Source organism: Lynx rufus, unplaced genomic scaffold, assembly GCF_022079265.1.
Source record: "Lynx rufus isolate CCGP_SWC_20201006 ecotype Redwood Valley unplaced genomic scaffold, mLynRuf1.p SCAF_3, whole genome shotgun sequence".
Classification (NCBI taxonomy): domain Eukaryota; kingdom Metazoa; phylum Chordata; class Mammalia; order Carnivora; family Felidae; genus Lynx; species Lynx rufus.
In genome coordinates, this window is record NW_025814845.1 from 121122257 (window position 1) to 121141251 (window position 18995).

The 18995-nt window shown below is 38.8% G+C and overlaps 1 protein-coding gene across 6 annotated transcripts in view; it reads left to right on the forward strand.

The window, feature by feature from the left end:
* Positions 1-18995, forward strand: part of SMAD1 (SMAD family member 1) — a 79600-nt gene that overhangs the window by 50204 nt on the left and 10401 nt on the right. For all 6 annotated transcript variants that reach the window (XM_047090874.1, XM_047090869.1, XM_047090872.1 and 3 more), the window contains 3 exons: positions 12200-12457; positions 14983-15099; positions 18256-18477. In XM_047090874.1, coding sequence (XP_046946830.1) covers positions 12200-12457; positions 14983-15099; positions 18256-18477 — 597 coding nt within the window. The remainder of the gene's footprint in view (positions 1-12199; positions 12458-14982; positions 15100-18255; positions 18478-18995) is intronic.

Below are 18995 nucleotides of genomic sequence, written 5' to 3' on the forward strand. Positions count from 1 at the left end.
GCCCACCCAGGCCACAGAGGCTTGGGCCTGGTTATCCTAGAGGAGCTTGTGCATGTAGATGTGACCCTGCCTCACTCGCCTCCACGTGTCTCTTCCCCATTAACACTTCTTCCTAGGGGTAGCACCTGTTCAGATCCCAGACCCAGCTCTTTCTCCTCCTGCATTTCAGTAGTTACTGTTTATACTTTGGATGCCCATAGAATTTGTTGTCCAAAGCAGGACACTTTTGAGAGTGACATGGGTCACCTATTATAATTCCACTGGAAAGCCCATACAAATCAGGACTTGTCCCAGGCAAGCCAGGACATACAGACATCCTACTTCTAAGTCTTCAAACTCTACAAATCGGGTTTGATAATCATCTATTATGCACCATCAGGGAGTTAGAAGTCTCCCATAACTGAACATGTTAAATTAGACTAGAGTTTTCCCCTTTAAATTGACCTAAATTTGTCCAGAAACACTTCTGGAATTTATTCTACTTATCCATCTCTTAAACTATATAGAACATAATTTAACATTCTTGGAGACTTAGGGTCACTGAGGCAGTAGAATATCATAGTTGAGGGTGCTCTGTGCCTTCCTAATTCTTGATACTTCTTGTGTGACCTTAGGTAAGTTACCTCTCTAAGCACTCTTATTTCCAAAGTGGATAGAACATGCTCAGCATTGGTCCAGGCTTAGAACAAATATTTGTGGTGATAGTGGTGTGTTAATGTAAATTCTGTGGTATATGGTGATCACCTAAAATTGATTTGAGGAGTGTCTCTTTGTTTCTACATAAATGCTCTTAGTTCTGGAATCTATTTTGTACATTATTTGTCTCCCTTCTTGCTGTTACCAGTCACTTTTTGGCTGAAGTTTTCTGAGAAGTTAATAACTTGTTAGAATTGTCACACTGAGTAAAGAGGAAATCTATACGTTCGAAGTAAGGTACTACAACCCACCCCAGCACAGTGTGCCATTCCAGGTACTCTGAGCCAGAGGTTAAACTGCACATCTTCATGGAGTATCAGTTTTACTTGATTCCAAATTACTTAAAATATCACCTTTATGTTTGGTAAGTATTAAGGAGTAGAGCATAAAATATGTTTGAATTTGGTAAGATAAAATTTTCAGTGAAATTTCACAATTCCAGTGAAGCTGCCGGGACCCCTGATGAATTCATTGTCTGTCACTGCTGTTTACTTTGGTGAAAGGTAATAAGAAACACTGGGAAAATGTCTCTCAGAGATTCTGAGGGTAATGTGAGAGAGTCTGGAACACTGGTGGCAGCCATTAGTTAGAGAGTTAAATGGAACTTTAGATAAATTTGATAGAAAAGTTATCTTTCAAGAGTACATAGGATATCCATTTACTTTTTACCTTGCAGTTCTTACTAACTTCTAACAGACCATACAAGACATTGAATGTCTTAAATGTTATCACCGCTTTAACATGGAACTTCCTTGCAGCTCCTTACCTTTGATATCTTCAGTTGGTTTTCACTGTAAGAGCTGGTATGTCTGTGATAACCAACTGGAATCCCTTTCCTGGATGAGGATTCTGCATTGGGAGATACACATTATATAGTCTCAAGAAATAAAGATATTAGGGTAAAGCCATTTTAGTTGGGTATTAATATACTATTGAGAGCTCAGATTAATAGTTCCCAAACTTTGAAGATGGGATTGGAAAAGGAATAGATAATGGAACATTTTAGCCATGTTCAAAAATTGGTAAAAGACAATTTAAAATTGCCTCTTCACATTTACTTTTTGAACAGTTTTATTGAGGAATAATTCACATAGAATAAACTGTACATGTTTAAAAAGTACGATATAATTAGTTTTGACATATACCTATGAGAGTATCACGACAGTCAAGGAACATACACATCACCTCCAAAAATTTACTCCTGCACCTTTGCAATCTCTCCCGTCAGCCGTGACTGTGATCCCATTCTGTCACCATACATTGGCTTGCGTATTCTAGATTTTATATGCATGGAATTATATGGTATGCACTCTTTTTCTGTCTGCTTTCTCTCAGCATATTTGGAGATTCATCCATGGTGTATGAATCAGTATTTCATACCTTCTTATTGCTGAGTAGTATTCTGTGTTGATATACCATAATTTGTTTTTTCATTTGTTTGTCAGTGGACATTTGTTGCCAGTTTTTGGCTATCACAAATAAAACACACACATCTGTATTTCATTTTTCTTGGGTAAAAACCAAGAAGGAAAATGGCTGGGTCATATGGTAGGTGTGTTTCACTATATAAGAAACTGCCAAAATATTAACGAAAGTGGTTATACCACTTTACGTTCCAGCTAGCAATGTGTGAGAATCCCTATTGCCAACACTTGGTATGTCGATCCTATTTAAAAAAAAAACTGTATTGTGGTAAGTCGTGTATAACACAATACTTACTACTTTAACCATTCGTAAATGTACAATTCCATGGCATTAAATAAAGTCACAGTGTTGTATAACTGTTACCACTATCCATACCCAAAACTTTCTCATCCTAACAAAAACTCTATACTCATTAAGCAATAACTCCTTTTTCCTTCTTTCTCCATGCCCCTGGTAATCCTCTGTTCTACTTTTTGTATCTATGAATTTGCCTATTCTAAGTCCCTCATATAAATAGAATCAAAATATTTGCCCTTTGTGTCTGGCCTGTTTCACTAAACATGATGATTTTAAGGTCATCTTCTTTGGTGTAGAGTCTTTTCACATCTTTTGCCTAATTTTTAATTGGATTATTTGGTTTTTTATTAATGAGTTTTGAGGTTCTTTATATATTCAGGACAAAATCTTTTATCACCTATGTGACTTGCAGATATTTGCTTTCAGTCTGTGGCTTGAATGTGTAAGACAACACTTCAAAATAAATATCCTCCAACAAGCATTTGGGGGAAAAGTCAGAAATTTGGGAACTACAGAAATGACAAAAATTGGAAGAAAGTCAATGACAGTTGCTAGAACTCAGAAAATAAATTTTAAAACAAAAACATTTCATAAGTAAAGAATAAATTATAGTGTGCCAAAGGGAGAATAGATTCTTATTAAAATGTAATAAGGGGTGCCTGGGTGGCGCAGTTAATCAGTTTGGGCTCAGGTCGTGATCTCATGGTTCTTGAGATCGAGCCCTATGTTGGACTCTGCCCCGACGTCACAGAACCTGCTTGGGATTTTCTCTCTCTCCCTCTCTGTCTCTACCTCTCCCCCACTCATACTTGCTCTCTCAAAAAAATAAACAAAAATGTTAAAAATGTAATAAGACTCACTGAAGAAAGCAGGAAAATAATGAATGGGAGATTTGAAAAGAGGTAAAAAAGGTCTGAGAGAAAGCGATTGGAATGGAAAACAAAGAAGATCCAATATATGTATAATTGGAGCTCCTAAGTTGCCAGAGACCATGGAACAGAAATTAGAGAAAACCTAAATTTATATATAGAAAGGACCCACCAACTGCTTGGGAAAATTCACCTAGAATGATGAACTTTTGAGACATACCTTAGTAAAACTATATTAGACTTTCAAAACAAAAGTCCCCTGGGCTTCTAGATAAGAAGAGCACATAGCTTGTAAAGGCAAGAATGTCCTGAACTCAGACTTCTCAAAAACATCATACAGAAATTGGCAACAGTGGAAAAAGTTCAGAAAACTTAAGGAATTCCAGGGCAAGCCAAGCTTTCCTTCAGGTATCAAGACTACAGAAAGTTTTGGGGTGCCTCGGTGGCTCAGTAGGTTAAGCGTCTGACCGGCTCAGGTCATGCTCTTGCAGTTTGTGAGTTCCACCCTCACATTGAGCTCTGTGGTGAGAACTCAGAGCCTAGAGCCTGCTTCAGATTCTGTGTCTCCTTCTCTTTCAGCTTCTCCCCTGCTCACATTCTTTCTCTCTCTCAAAAATAAACAAACATTAAAAAAAAAAAAACTACAGAAAGTTTTAAATATGCAAGAGGGAATACTGTTACAGTGAGCTTTTCCTGAGAAATCTAATGGAGTAACCTTATTCAACTAAGAGATGACTGGGAAAAAAATTGTCAATGAAATTGTAGAGATAAGGCAAAAGTAAGAATGGTGATAGTATGCAAACCTAAGATGTTCTGATGAAGTAGAAAGAGTGCAAATTTAAAAATGGAATAGAAGATGGGGCACCTGGGTGGCTCAGTCAGTTAAGCATGTGACTCTTGGTTTTGACTCTGGTCATGATCTCATGGTTTGTGGGTTCGAGCCAACATGGGGCTCCGTGCTGACAGCATGGAGACTGCTTGGGATTCTCTCTCTCTGCCCCTTCCCTGCGTTCTCATTTGCTCTCAAAATACATAAATAAGCATTTTTTTAAAAATGGAATAGAAGAATAGAAAAAGGGGAAAGTAGAATAAGATCATTGATTGTATAGATAATAGATGAGAACCAAAAGATAACCATTTAAAACTGACCAACTAGAAAATACATGGTTAAGTAAGGAAAGAACAAAGGTTGAAGACACCAGAAATACAAATACAAAAATAATCCTACGACAGAAATACAAGGCCATCTTTAGAACTTTCTTTAAAAATATAGAAGACAGGGGTACCTGGGTGGCTCAGGTTCAGGCCCTGCATCAGGCTCTGCCAGCAGCTCAGAGCCTGGAACCTGCTTCAGATTCTGTGTCTCCCTCTATCTCTCTCAAAAATAAACATTTAAAAAATAAAAATCTAGAAGACAAAGGATTAGATCACATAGAGAAATATGGTAAATATACGACGATAACTATTGTATACAATAACATGACAAGAGTTGAGACCAAGCATATCAGTCATATCAATAAATGGGCTTAACTCAACAATTAAAGAGATTTTCAAGTTGGTTCATGAAGCAGAAGTCAGTGCTGTATTCAAGAGACCCATCTCTTCAAAAGATAAGAAAAGTGATTAAAAAGTCTAAAAATAAAGGATTGGCAAAGGTATATCAGGCAGATTGAAACAAGAAGTAGAAGTTGTGAGTCTGATATCAGAAAAAATAGAATTCAGACCAGAAAGTATTGACACAAAGAACACTTCATAATGAACATACATGTACCAAACAACATAGCAACCTCCTGTATAAAGCAGAAACTATAGGATATGGCAGCAAAAACAAATAGAAGCACACTAATAATAGGAAGTTTAACATACCAGTCTAAATACAAGACTGGTCATGAAGAAAAAAACATAAGTAATGATATCAGAAGAGGTATGCAGACTCTGCCCACAGGCCAAATCCCTTCTCCCTGTTTCTGTGAAGAAACCAAAAATGTGAAGCTTTCTAACTCAGCTACATCCAGTTTTGGGTTTTTTTTACATATTATCTATGGCTTTCTTGTTGCAACAGTGGAGTCGAATAGCTGTGACAGAGGCCATATAGCCCACAAAACCTAAAATATTTACTTTCTAATCCTTTGTAGAGGAAGGTTGCTGACCTTTTACAGGAGACCTAAACAGCATTATTAATAACCTAGCTCTTAAAGATACTTTTTAACAGTGTACATTGATAGAAAACATATCTTCTTTTCTAGTGCAAAGAACATTCACAAAAATGTATTCTGTTGTAGGTTGCAAAGAAAATATCAAGTTACATAAGTTAGAAATAGTGTAATCAACAGTCTTATCACAATACCATAAACCTAGAAATGAAAGCAAATAAGCTCTTTTACCTGGGAACTTTAAAACTATTCTATTAAGTGACTCATAGGTGAGGAGCACCCGGTGGCTCAGTAGGTTGAACATCCGACTCTTGGTTTTTGCTCAGGTCATGATTTCACAGTTCACTCATGAGTTTGAGCCCCATGAGCACTGACAGCACACAGAGCTTGCCTGGGATTTCTGTGTCTTTCTTTCTCTCAAAAGGTGGATAAATAAACTTAAAAAAAAAATTACCCATAAGTGGATGGGCAAATATAAACAAAAATCACATGACTTTTGGAAAATAACGATCACAATCTACATATCAGAATCTATGGGATATATTTAAACCAGTGACCAGAGGAAAATTCATAGCCTTGAACACTTATATCAGTAAAAATGAAAGAATAAAAACAGATTAATTTTAAACTTCCAGTCAAAAAGGCTAGGAAAAGAACAACAAAGTAAATCAAAGGAGGTATGAGGAAGGAGATAATAAAGATGAAGCAAAAAATAATGAAGTAAAAAAAAAAAGATCAACAAATCTTTCCTGGTTTGGAGCGGGGAAAAAAGGCCAAGGATCAGGTAACTGAATAAAGAAAAAAAAGTCAGCTGGGGAGAAAGCACAAATATAAAAAAATAAGAAATAAGAGGGATATACTTATTGATACAGAGGATATGAAACTTAACTGTAAGATTATTTTGCATACTTTATGCAAGTAAATTTGAAAACCACATAAAATGGATATTTTCGAGGGAGAGTATAATTTACCAGAATTAACCTCAGTAGGCATAGAAAGCTTAAATTTATTTCTATGGAATGAATAGAGAAAGTAAGGAACTGCTCCACAAGAAAGCACCAAGCCCAGATAATTTTAATGGGAAGTCTACCTAACATTTAGAGACTAGTTAGCAACGTAAACTCTTCTGAGCACAGAAACAGTTATGAAACAAGTACAACATTGACATCGAAACCTGATAAAAATAACATACCAAGAAACTTAGATCACGATCACTTATGAATATTGGCCTCAAATTCCTAAATATTACTATAAACACCCCTCGTTAAGAAAATAATATATCATGACCAAGCAGGCTTTATGCCAGGAATGCAAGAATAATAATTAATCATATTAATTAGGTCTAAGAAGAAAAATCAATACTATCTTAAGAAATGCTATAAAATCCTCTAGTGAAAATTGAACACCTGTTCCTAATAACAACACTGAACTACAGGAATGGATGAATACGTCCTTAACTTAATTAATATATATATGTATCAGAGTTTTAAAGTCAGCATCTTAATGGGGAAACAAACACTAGAGGCGTTTCCACTAAGGTCAAGAATAAGTCAAGAAAGTTCACGGTCTCTAGTACTTTTTAACATTATATTAGCACTATTAGCCAATGCAACTAGACAAGAGAAAACAATTGGAAAGGAAAATTGTGTTTTAACTGTTCAGTGACATGATCATTTACCTGGAGAACTCTGTAAGGATCAATGATAAAACTAACTCAGACAACAAAAGAATCCAGCCAGGTAGCAGTATATAAAAGCATGGCAATATCAATAACCTTCATATATAAAAGCAGTCACCAGCTAGAAGATATAATGGAAGAGAAAACTTTCATTTAAAATAGGAACAGAAAAAATAAAATACTTATAAATGTAATAAATGTATAAAACCAAGTGCAGTGTTTTAGATTGAATTGTTCACCACCCCCACCCCAAATTTGTATGTCAAAACCCTAATCATAAGTCCTTCAGAATATGACTGAATTTGGAGATAGGCCTTTAAGTGAGGCCATTGAGGAGGGCCCTAATCCAGTCTGACTGGTGTCCTTATAAGAAGGGATAAGGACATACAGAGAGACACCAGGGAAATAAGTGATGTTAGAAAACACAAGAAAATAGCCATCTGTACGGTAAGAAGAGAAGCTTCAGGGGGCGCCTGGGTGGCTCAGTCGGTTGAGCGTCCGACTCTAGCTCAGGTTACGATCTCGCGGTCCGTGAGTTCCAGCCCCGCGTCAGGCTCTGGGCTGATGGCTCGGAGCCTGGAGCCTGCTTCTGATTCTGTGTCTCCCTCTCTCTCTGCCCCTCCCCCGTTCATGCTCTGTCTCTCTCTGTCTCAAAAATAAATAAATGTTAAAAAAAAAAAATTAAAAAAAAAAAAAAGAAGCTTCAGGAGACATGAGCCCGCCAACACCTTGAGCTCAGACTTCCCACCACCAGAGCTTTGAGTAAATAAATGTCTGTTGTTGAAGCCACCCAGTCGGTGATATTTTTTTATGGCGGTCTGAGCTAATACAAGAACTATGGAACACTCTGAAAAGATGCAAAAGTAGCCTTGAAGAAACTTTCCTGGGTTTTAAATAGGACATCTGACATCATCAAGATTTTCTTACTAAGTTAATTTATAAATATAATGTGACCCACAGTAAAGGTACCAAATCTCTTTATTCTGGAGGTAGACAAGATAATAACTAAAGTTCATATGGAGGAGTAAGCATGCAAGCAGAACACTGAAAAAGAACAACTGTGAGAGGGGACTAGCCCTATCAGATATTAAAACATAAACCCTCTATAATTAAAACAGTGGTAGCAGGGCACAGACTAGAATAGAATCGGATGGAATGTCTAAAAATAGACTCTAACATATATGGAACTTTATGAGAAAGGTGGTATATCCAATCACTAGAACAAAGAAGAGCTTTTTAATAAATGGTGTTGGGGCAACTGGCCAACCATTTGGAAAAAGATAAAATTAGATCTATTCCTTGTAGTATAAATAAAACTGAGCTACAAACAGATCAGAGATCTAAATAAAATAGGAAACTTTATATGTACTAGAAGAATGCATGGATGAATTCCTCCTTATGGGTGTAGGAGAAGCCTTTTTATGATCAAACTGCATACACAATAAAGGAAAATATTAGTAAATTTGACTACCAAACAAAAAAATAAGCTTCTTCACATAAGGAAAGTCAAAAGACAAATGACACATTGCAATAAAATATTTGTAACATATAAAATGTCACACAGGCTAGTATCTCTAATATATATTTTTTTCTTTTTAATGTTATTTTAAATATTTTTTTAAATATTTATTTTGAGAGAGAGACATTACAAGCAGTGGAGGAGCAGAGAGAGAGCGATAGAGAGAATCCCAAGCAGGCTCCCCGCTGTCAGCACAGAGCCTGATGCAGCGTTCAATCCCAGGAACTGTGAGATCATGACCTGAGCAGAAACCAAGAGTCGGATGCTCAACCAACTAAGCCACCCAGGAGTCCCTATATATAATGAAAAGACCAAAAAATGGGCAAAAGGCACAAGAAGACCATTTACAGAAAAATATATTAAAATGTCCCCTGAAGTACATGAAAAAATGATGGACTTTCACCATAATAAGAGAAATATAAGTTGAAATTGCACCAGAAGGGTGCCTGGATGGCTCAGTCGGTTAAGCGTCTGACTTTCGCTCAAGTCATGATCTGACGGTCTGTGAGTTCAGGCCCCTGGTAGGGCTCTGTGCTCACAGCTGGGAGCCTGGAGCCTGCTTCAGATTCTGTGTCTCCCGCTGTCTCTTCCCCTCCCCTGCTCGCTTGCATGTTCATGTTCTCACTCTCTCTCAAATAAACATTAAAAAAAAAATTGCACCAAAATATCATTTCTCACCCATCCAGTTGTCCAAAAAACCAAAACTTTGACAAAATAGTTTTGGGGTTGTGGGGGGAAAATCGCTGTCTTACATGATGGGTACTTGACAATAACAAAGTTGTATCTGCATTTTCAAAACCCAGTATCTCTACTTCTAGGAATTTACCCCGAAGATAATCCTTTAACAATACTGCAGTGTATATACATGGAGTTATTCATTGCAGTATTATATGTGATGGTAAAATAGTGTAAACTACTCAGACATAAGAGATTGGTTGAATAAACTATGGTGCTGTACAAAGTGCAAGAGAGTCTATAGAGTGGGCTACTTTCCTTTTTAGTAATAAAGACAAAGTAAGAAAGCACATATTTATCAGCTTAATTTTTTCAAGAAGAAATACAAGGATAAACCAGAGGAACAAAAGAAATTGATTATCCTCTGAGGAGGTTAGGTGGGGGGACTTAGTAAACATCTTACTATATATATATATAATATATATATATATATATATGGTATACATAACATTGGATGAATCCTACACACGTAGTGTTGAACTAAAGAAACCAGGCACAAGAGTACATATTATATCATTTATATGAAGACTTGTGCATTTTATTATAGATGTGTGATACTCAATACAATTTTTTAAGTTTATTAAAAGATACTTGTGCGTATGTCAGCAGTGGCAGAATTCATCTTATCTTGATAATCAGAGGTGAGGAAAAAGTTATTTTTCTTTTTAATGATTATTTTTGAGAGAGAGAGAGAGAGCAGGAGCGGAGAAGGGGCAGAGAGAGAAGGAGACACAGAATCCAAAGCAGGTTCCAGGCTCTGAGTTGTCAGCACAGAGCCTGATGTGGGGTTCAGACCCACGAACCATGAGACAATGATGTGAGCCGAAGTTGGAGGCTTAACTGACTGAGCCACCCAGGCGCCCCACAAATTCTCTGTCATAAAATTATAGACAATGAGAGGTGCTGAAACAGGGACTCGGTTAAGGAGAGTGTGGGAGGGGCAGGGCAGGGGGTGGGTCCTCCGTTAAGGAGAGTTGGGGGGGGGGGGGGCAGGGCAGGAGGTGGGTCCTCCGAAGGGTTGAGACGGAGGATTGATTCAAGGTGCTATGTCTGGTGCTGCATTTTGGGGGCGGGGTTTAGAGGCCAGTATTTGCCCCCCTTTTAAGGCACCAGTCAGAAATGAGGCTATCGCTAGATGACCATGAAAGGCAAGTTGGGAAGTAGTAACTCAAGCCGCAGCAGCTAAAAGAAAAAGAATGATTGCATAGGTAATTCAAAGGTATTGTGCTATTTCAGAGCCTTTGTTTATTTTGCAATATAGATTTCTGTTGACGTTGGAGGAGCCTTATGACAACTGGGAATTTTTTCTTTAGCAAAATAATTTACATTTCAGATGACTATTGAAAGGTAGAAGGAGGAATTATGCTTTTGGGGACTTAATTTGGGCAGATCCCATCGCTGTGCAGAAAAGGAAATACTAAGTTTATTATACTAAAAAGACTTGTTTCTAAGGGATCAGCTTAGAGAAACTAGTAGATCTTATTTCTACAGATTAGCAATTTAAGATAATAGCATAAGAGACCATTTAAGACCTTCAGAAACCTATTTTTACTTAAACAGTTTTTAGCTTATGAGTAAGTAAGTGATAATGCAAGTGTTCATGGCACATTTTCCTGCAAAAATGGTATACATTATAGATAGAGTCCCTGGAAAGTCCTCAAAAATCTACTTAATTCCTAATACCACTAAATATTGTTTCTTTGGGAGAATATATTTTGAGTTCTAACTCCCAACAATAGAAGATTTTAAATCTCCTCCTCTCTCCTCCAAGCAGATTTCCAAATGGGTGGTTTTTCTAGCCAAGGCTGTGAGCATAGTAGGGGTTCCAAGGGCCCGTGTTACCGGAGAGGAGGTGTCTGGGGACTATGGTGGGAAGTTGAGGATCTAACCCTGTTAGGGTTTACTACCCAGTCCTTCACTTCGATTAGCAACATAATTTATAGTGGCTTTGCCTCTAGAGGTTTCTGGAGGTTGCAGACCATGCTAATTATTAACTCTTTAGGTACCTAATGGAGCTTTCAGGCATGACTTGAGCTGTTTTCTTTCATTCTCTAGTGGTGTGTATGTTTTTGGCTTTTAAACCTTGAGTATCCAATCAGCAAAATGTGGTTTATATGACCTGTTTCCTCCTTTGCCTGTCAGGCAAAATATGGATTACTGAAAAGTGGGTTAAATGCATGAAGATCATCAGAGAACAGAGTTTTGTGAAGTAGGACGACTTGGACACAACATAAAGTCTGTCCCACAAAACATCATATTTTGTCTAATTAACTACTTTTAATGGCATTTGGATTTTATGCTGCTCACCGTATTTATCCTCTGAACGTTATTTACTGTGCCTTCTTTTGTTTCACAGTGAGTTAATGTGTCCATTTAAAACATTTATGGTGAATAATTCATACCATTCAATAATTATTAACTCTTAAATGGAACATCTTATCAACCAGGGCTGGAAAAGTGGAATTGTCAGTGGTGGTACATGTTCATAATTGTGCTTTGGTTTTTAGTGAATGAAAACATTCAGAATGGGGAAACCTCGTAGACATTTTTAACATAAAAGGTGTTTCGCAGACTTTCCTTGGGCAGTATGTCAATGCTACAGGTCTGGGGCATAAGTCACGGCAGATTCTAAAGAGACCACTTGTTACTGCATTTATTCCTCAGTGAAAAATGGCTCTTCATTTGCATGATGCTTTTGAGTTGGCAGCAGGGCAGGGTTCAGATAATATGTTGTTACTTACAGATTATGTTTCTACTTCATTGTGATGTGATTACAGATTTTCATCATTTTCATTTTCGTCTCTCTCTTTTCTTCCCCCTTTTCTAGTTCTTCCTCCAGTGCTGGTTCCAAGACACAGTGAATATAATCCTCAGCACAGCCTATTAGCTCAGTTCCGTAACTTAGGACAAAATGAGCCTCACATGCCACTCAACGCAACTTTTCCGGATTCTTTCCAGCAACCCAATAGCCATCCGTTCCCTCACTCCCCCAGCAGCAGCTACCCCAACTCTCCTGGAAGCAGCAGTGGCACCTACCCGCACTCCCCCACCAGCTCAGACCCAGGAAGCCCTTTCCAGATGCCAGGTAGGTCGGAAAGTTCAGTGATGTTCCGGCAAGTGGCCCTGCTGCTGCGGAGTCGGGGGAACTCTGAGCGGACCTGTGCGCAGAGAGCTCTTCGGCTCTGGTACCTGGCACTTGGCTCTCAGACGAGGGTACCGCCCTGGGCGAAGGGAGACCTCGCAGTCAAGGAAGCAAATGTCCTGTTTGTCAGGCACAGATGCTTGAATAAGTTTTATTTCTGATTTTGAAGGGTTTTTGAAACAGCTGCATCCTTCTGGGAGTGGCATAATTGTTACAGTCTTCGCTCTTGATAAAAGAGAGGAAGAGAAAAATAATGTGCTGCGCACATTTGTTGTACGTGAAAAAAAACCTCCTGTTATAAGTGCAGCCTCAGAAAAGATATTTCCTGAGGGATCACACCCCCCCCACACTTAATTAAATTCATTTAAGTGGTGATGTAATCCCAAGAAACATATACTTTAGCAACAAAGGAAATGCAACAGAAGTACTGGAGACCATCTGCTTGTTTAACTTAGCAAAGACAAAAACAATTATCCTTCTTTTTTAGACTTAACTGATGGTGTAATGTTTATCAAAATAAATGATTAATTAGGACATTATATTTTTCAAATTATAGGTTAGGAAGCAAGCATCTCACAAAAAATGATGAGTGCCAAATTCCTTGCCAGTAGACCTCAAGGAGGATACTGCAAACAAAGATGTACTTAACATCGATTAACATTTCAAGAAAGGAAAATGGGTGGGCAAGCAAGTTTATTAGGCAACTTGAAATGGGTTTAAGTGAATGGGAATTTGACAACAGGCTGGTTATGTCCTCAAAAATTGAAAAGCATCCACATTTGATAGTGCTGTCTTTTATTACTTTTTTTGTTTTCAGCCTTTTATTTTTGCATCGTTTTGTTTTGCAATCCAAAACTCCTTAGAACAGGGCAGTGTGGGTGTGTGGGAAGGGCAGGGGAGGGGGAAATATAGATTAGTTTAGAAATCAAACCTAAGTATCATCTGGTTATTTTCTATTGCCCCCACCCTCACCCAGAACTGTTGGGTTTGATAAAGAGGTTAGTGGTGAAGAGATGGTTTCAGAAGCTTGGGAGCAGCAGCAAACCCAGGGTGGGCCCCCGGAGTGAAAAACGGGAAGATTATTGCTTGAATTTACACTTTGTTCCCTGCTGTGAGGGATTAAGACGCAGGCCAAGCAAAGGTGATGTGGAAAAGAGAAAGCCGCCAAAGGTGGGAGGAGGCACTTGTGGGCATAGTAGAGCATCACCCATAGGTAGCAGGTAGCACTTTCTCAGTGCTGCTGGTGCCACAGGCTGCTGAGGACATTTTCACCAGCTCGTTTGTGGAAATTTATCGGATTTGGTCTCAGAGGATGCTCTAGGTCTTCATTCCTGGCTGGAAGCAAAGCGGAGTCAGTGTTACAGCTGCAGGGAAGAAGCTGAATTAAAATAAGCTGGAGGAAAGGGTGACAAAGGCATCCAGATAAGGTCCCCATAGTCCTGTCGTTGTGTCGTGAGTCCTTGCTTGTTAGCCGCTGGATGGTGGAAGTTACTGGGTTGCAATTCAGCTGGAGAGTCAGTCTTTGGAAATCTCTGAAAAGCTGTGAAGGAGCAGCAGTATTAGCCATTTGTGTTCAGCAGTTGCCCTGAGTGATCTGGGCTACTTCTCCAAGTTATTCATGGTTCCCTAAGGTAAAACTTTGTTCCCTGCCCTGTCTGGTGTGCTAGATGGGCTCACAATAGCCAGTAAGGAACTTGTTTTTTGATCACAAAGGATTATTTGTGGGGAACCCATACCCCTTATTTTATTTAAGAAAACACAAAAGACCTATATTAGTGTTCTTTGTTTCAAGTCATGTTGTTTGCCTCTTATTGCCAGCTGACTGAGCTTTCTAGAAGAAGCATATGTAAATTCTGAAATAGAAGATGGCTGTGATAAACTGATTTATTTCCTGTTATTCTGCTACTAGGGGTTTTAAAACTAGTGATTATTTAAGCAGGTAGGGGTAAGGTAGTCCTAACAGATTGCTTGAAGTCATGGGAAATTAACAGTTTAAATCTGTAAACTAATTGGCGATAATGAAACTCCGTTGGTAAATTCCTAAAAGCCTGTGGGTTTAAAGTAAGAAACCCTGAAGCTCTTTTTCTTAAGAGATCCTACGTAGCTTTCAAAGGTTTTCCATCCACCAGTGAAACTATGAAATGCAGAGGTCCTCTTAAAGTGGACTGTATGAGAACATGTTTAAATGCTTTCCTGATTGTTTCAAGACAGCATGATCCTGGAAGGCAGATGACTTCTGGAACTGGCATATAGTGCTTTTCCTCCCCCTGAATCTTCTCTACGGTTGTACAAAATCACGAGATGCCGGTCATTTTCAGGAAGTGGACACCCGAGTTCAGTGTCTAGCGTCCATTTTCTGATGAGGTTGAAATGGCAGTTTAATCTCAGGAATTTCACAGAATTTATGTTTTAAGTGTGTGTGGTTATTTAAAGATAAAGAAATCTTTTCTTTTTCTTAAACTTTGTAGCTGATACGCCCCCGCCTGCTTACCTGCCTCCTGAGGACCCCATGACCCAGGATGGCTCCCAGCCAATGGACACAAATATGATGGCACCTTCACTGCCTTCAGAAATCAACAGAGGAGGTAAAATGAATTGCTGTTTATCCCTTTTTAGTGTCTAAAGTTTATCTGTCCAAATGTTACTTTCTCTCACAAATGTTTATTAGTCTGTAAAAAGATAGCTATTGGAGAAAGCACAATAAGAGAAGCTGGATAGAGAGAATTTTTTGGATTACAAGTAAGTCTTTTATATGAAGAACAAACACACTGATTTGACTAATGAAGGCCTGTGTATAATTGTGTGGTCATCTGTTTTGAGCACAATACTTAATAATTTTAAATTGGCAATAAAAGAATATTTTTAAGTGAAGGACAAAGGTAGGTATTGAGAAACAGTGAGCATAACTTTACTGAAGTGGGGCTGTCACTGGTGATGTCCAAAATTAGAAGTTCATATAACAAGGCTTCCCAAAGTTTCCTTTGTTGGTAGAGTCTTAGCCCTCATCCATACACAGCTGCAGCTGGAAAGAACTACTAACATTTTTTTCTTGCTATATTTACTTGTTTCTAACCTTGTTACAGAAAGGGGTTGAGGCATGTGTTTTTCCTGTTCTCACCTGGGAGAACTTAGAAGCAGAACCTATAAGCAGGTCGGGTCATTCCTTTCCCTTTCTGGTGGAGGATGGGTGTGTTTCGAGGTCTGCAGTGGCTAGCGGGGTAGGCCTAACGGAGCAGAGAACTGAGAGCAGTGAGTGTCGGGAGAATCCCTGAGCACCTGTAGGAAGTCATGACCAAATGGTGGAAGAAAACTGTTCCCAGACAACCTCTCGTGGAGGAAGATGCTTCACTGGTGCACTCAACACGTGGCATGAAACTTCACTGTGTAAATTTTATGCAAATTGAAGTTTTAAGGCAATCTAGTTACTAGGTGTAGGTCTCATTTCATTCTGACTTTATTAAAATTGGAGATATCTCAGACTTTGTCAGAGTTGCTTACATCTTGTAAGTTCTTAAAATCTGATGACGAAAGAACCTTTTTTAGATGTGCAGTGTAATAAATTGGAATGTACACCTTCCTATTTTATTTGTTTATTGTTAAAGTTTATTTAATTTGGGGAGGGGAGGAGGAGTAGAGAGAGAGAAGGAGACAGAGGATCTGAATCAGGCTCTGTGCTGTCGGCGTGGAGCCCAATGCGAGGCTCAAACCCACAAACCATGAGATCACAACCTGAGCCAAGGTCTGACGCTCAACTGATTGAACCACCCAGGTGTCCCTGAATGTACACCTTTTTCATCTGTAAAATATTTTTGCATCTTTATTGGCTCTGTATCTGATGGTTCCTGATAATCTCTAGAACATCTTCCCAAACATAATTATGAACCAACAGATAAAGCTTCTGGTTGGGGAAAGTGACTTGTGTCTCACACATCTTTGGAATAGGTATTTGGGGAACAAGGATCGCAGGAGAGAATGGACACAGGACTGCTCTATAGCTATGAGCGTGTGGACCCTGTAGCTATTGTTGTTAAGCCTAAAATGTCTGATTTCAGGAAACAGGCCTTTAAATTGCTTTAAAATTTTTCCTTTAAATAGCTTTTAAAAATTTCCCCATTAGAAATAAGTTCACAGTTAATATCTTCATGAGGAAGGAATGTTGGCCTTTCTCTTACTGTTTTACCTTTGGTGGTTTTCCTAAAGCAGGAGTCAGCACACTACAGCCCACAGGCCAATTCAGCCTGCTGCCTGTTTTTTGTAAATAAATTTTTATGGGAATACAGCTATGTCCATTACACATTATCTGTGGCAGTTTTAGCACTACGAGGGCACAGTTGAATAGTTACAGTAGAGACCATATGCCCCACAAAATCTTTCTGGTCTTTTATAGAAAAATGTTGTCATCTTCTGACCTAAATGAGTAGTATTTTGAACAATCCTGATAGCTGATAAAAGCCTTCTGTAATGATGTTACAGTCTTCTTTTAAGATTTAGCACTATGTAAATCACTAAAATTTCATTCTTTGAAATACAGTAAATTGACGTGGGATAGTTGCTTAGCAGGGAAGATAGTGTATGCTTGTTTTTGGCTCACCTGATCCAGTATATAGAGCAGCTAATGTGTGTGTGGATTTTTTTAAGGATTGTTCTGTTTTCCTTACCGAATTCTAAAATAAAGTGCATTATGATATTTGTGGAGGTTGTTGTTAAACGAACACAGAAGTACTTTTTCCTAAACAGTCCAGTTTATGCTTCTAATGTGGATATTCTTTCTCTTTGTACATTTGTATGCTCAGGACCTCATAAACCTCAGATCATTACATATTGGCACAGTGGGCATACGTGGTTTATATTCCTGGAATCTCTAAAGCAGTGGTAAAAGAGGTTTTACTACAGAAGGAACTTATCTTTAGAACCTTTTAGTTGCAAATGTTTAGAAGCATGTTCTGTTTGGAGATTTGTTAGTCTTAAGAGATTTGACTTAACAAGCTGCATCCTGTCAGTAAAGTTGGGTAATTTCCATTGTTGGCCCATTCTGGGAATGGAGAGACAAAACACACCTGCTCTGCATGACTTAAAGCAAATATAAGGAAGTTAGCATGAAATCTGGATGAGAGAGATATGATTCATTCTGTAAAAATGGCCAGCTGGCAAGATTTCTTCCTGAGTTTAAGGACTGGAGCAAAGCTGTGGCTGTAATAGTTATTGGCAGCTTAATGTGAAGTAAGGGAACTTCTTATCAATAATTAGAAACCGATTTTCATTGCTTTGAAAAAGCATAGGCCTACTAAGGCTTTGTTGAAAGTCACCCTTTTTCTGCCAGCACCTTTGGCACATTTCCTGTCCTCGATTGTTCTCTTTCCATTTGTTTTTCACTTGCCACTTGTGTTTCTTTAGATGGTGAGCCAGCATCTGTGGTGGGGGTAATTTCCATTTTGGCATATTACAGAGCAAGTAGCATATTGTGAGTGTGCAGCAAATGCTGTTGGTATGCTTGCTTAGCTGGCGTTTTGGTTATCTGATAGTAATTGGAGAAAATTATTTTCCAGTTGAAGGAGGACGTCACACTTTGTGAGGTGAGGAGTACCTGTTTCAGATATCCTAGAGAAACCGTATACATTCTAATAGCAGTTGCCGTCCCGTACCTGCATTCCAGGGTCCTGAGCCAGTTTGACAACACAGCTTCAGTGTTTGAGAGCCCGAGGCACTCGCTGAGGTTGACTGTAAGGTTTTCTTTCTTACAGATGTTCAGGCGGTCGCTTATGAGGAACCAAAACACTGGTGCTCTATTGTCTACTATGAGCTCAATAATCGTGTGGGCGAAGCGTTCCATGCCTCCTCCACAAGTGTGTTGGTGGATGGTTTCACCGATCCTTCCAACAATAAGAACCGTTTCTGCCTTGGGCTGCTCTCCAACGTTAACCGGAATTCCACTATTGAAAACACCAGGCGGCATATTGGAAAAGGTGAGTTTTCACTTGAACCTCTTTCACATGTGTGTCTGTTGTGCCCCTGTTCCCCTAGAACTGACGCAGTTGTTCCTGGAGCAGCCTACCAGGGCAAACACCAGGTAATAAACACTGGCTCTGGTTTGTAAATAGCTTTTCAGTTTGTATTATCAGGACGCTACTCACTTTTCAGTCAGCAGTGTTTGTGTCCTGCCACCTCATAGGAATTGATATTAGTCAGCTGAAATATTGATCGGGGGGGGGGGCACTCTTCCATCTTGTGTTTTGCTGCAGAATAAAATAGCTGTTAAAGAGTGACTTACAACCTAAAACTAAATGCAAGTTAAAACAAGTAAACCTAATATGTTTCAAATGAGTACCATAACTCACTGGGAAAAATAAAGAAAGAACCAGTCCAGAATAACTTAGGAATATAGTATTTGGCTATGTTTCTTCAGTCTGGGCCAGGTAGGGTAGAGTGCTTGTAAACAAATCCCGAGCTCATTTTAGTAGGCTTTGATTGCTTAGTAGCAGTA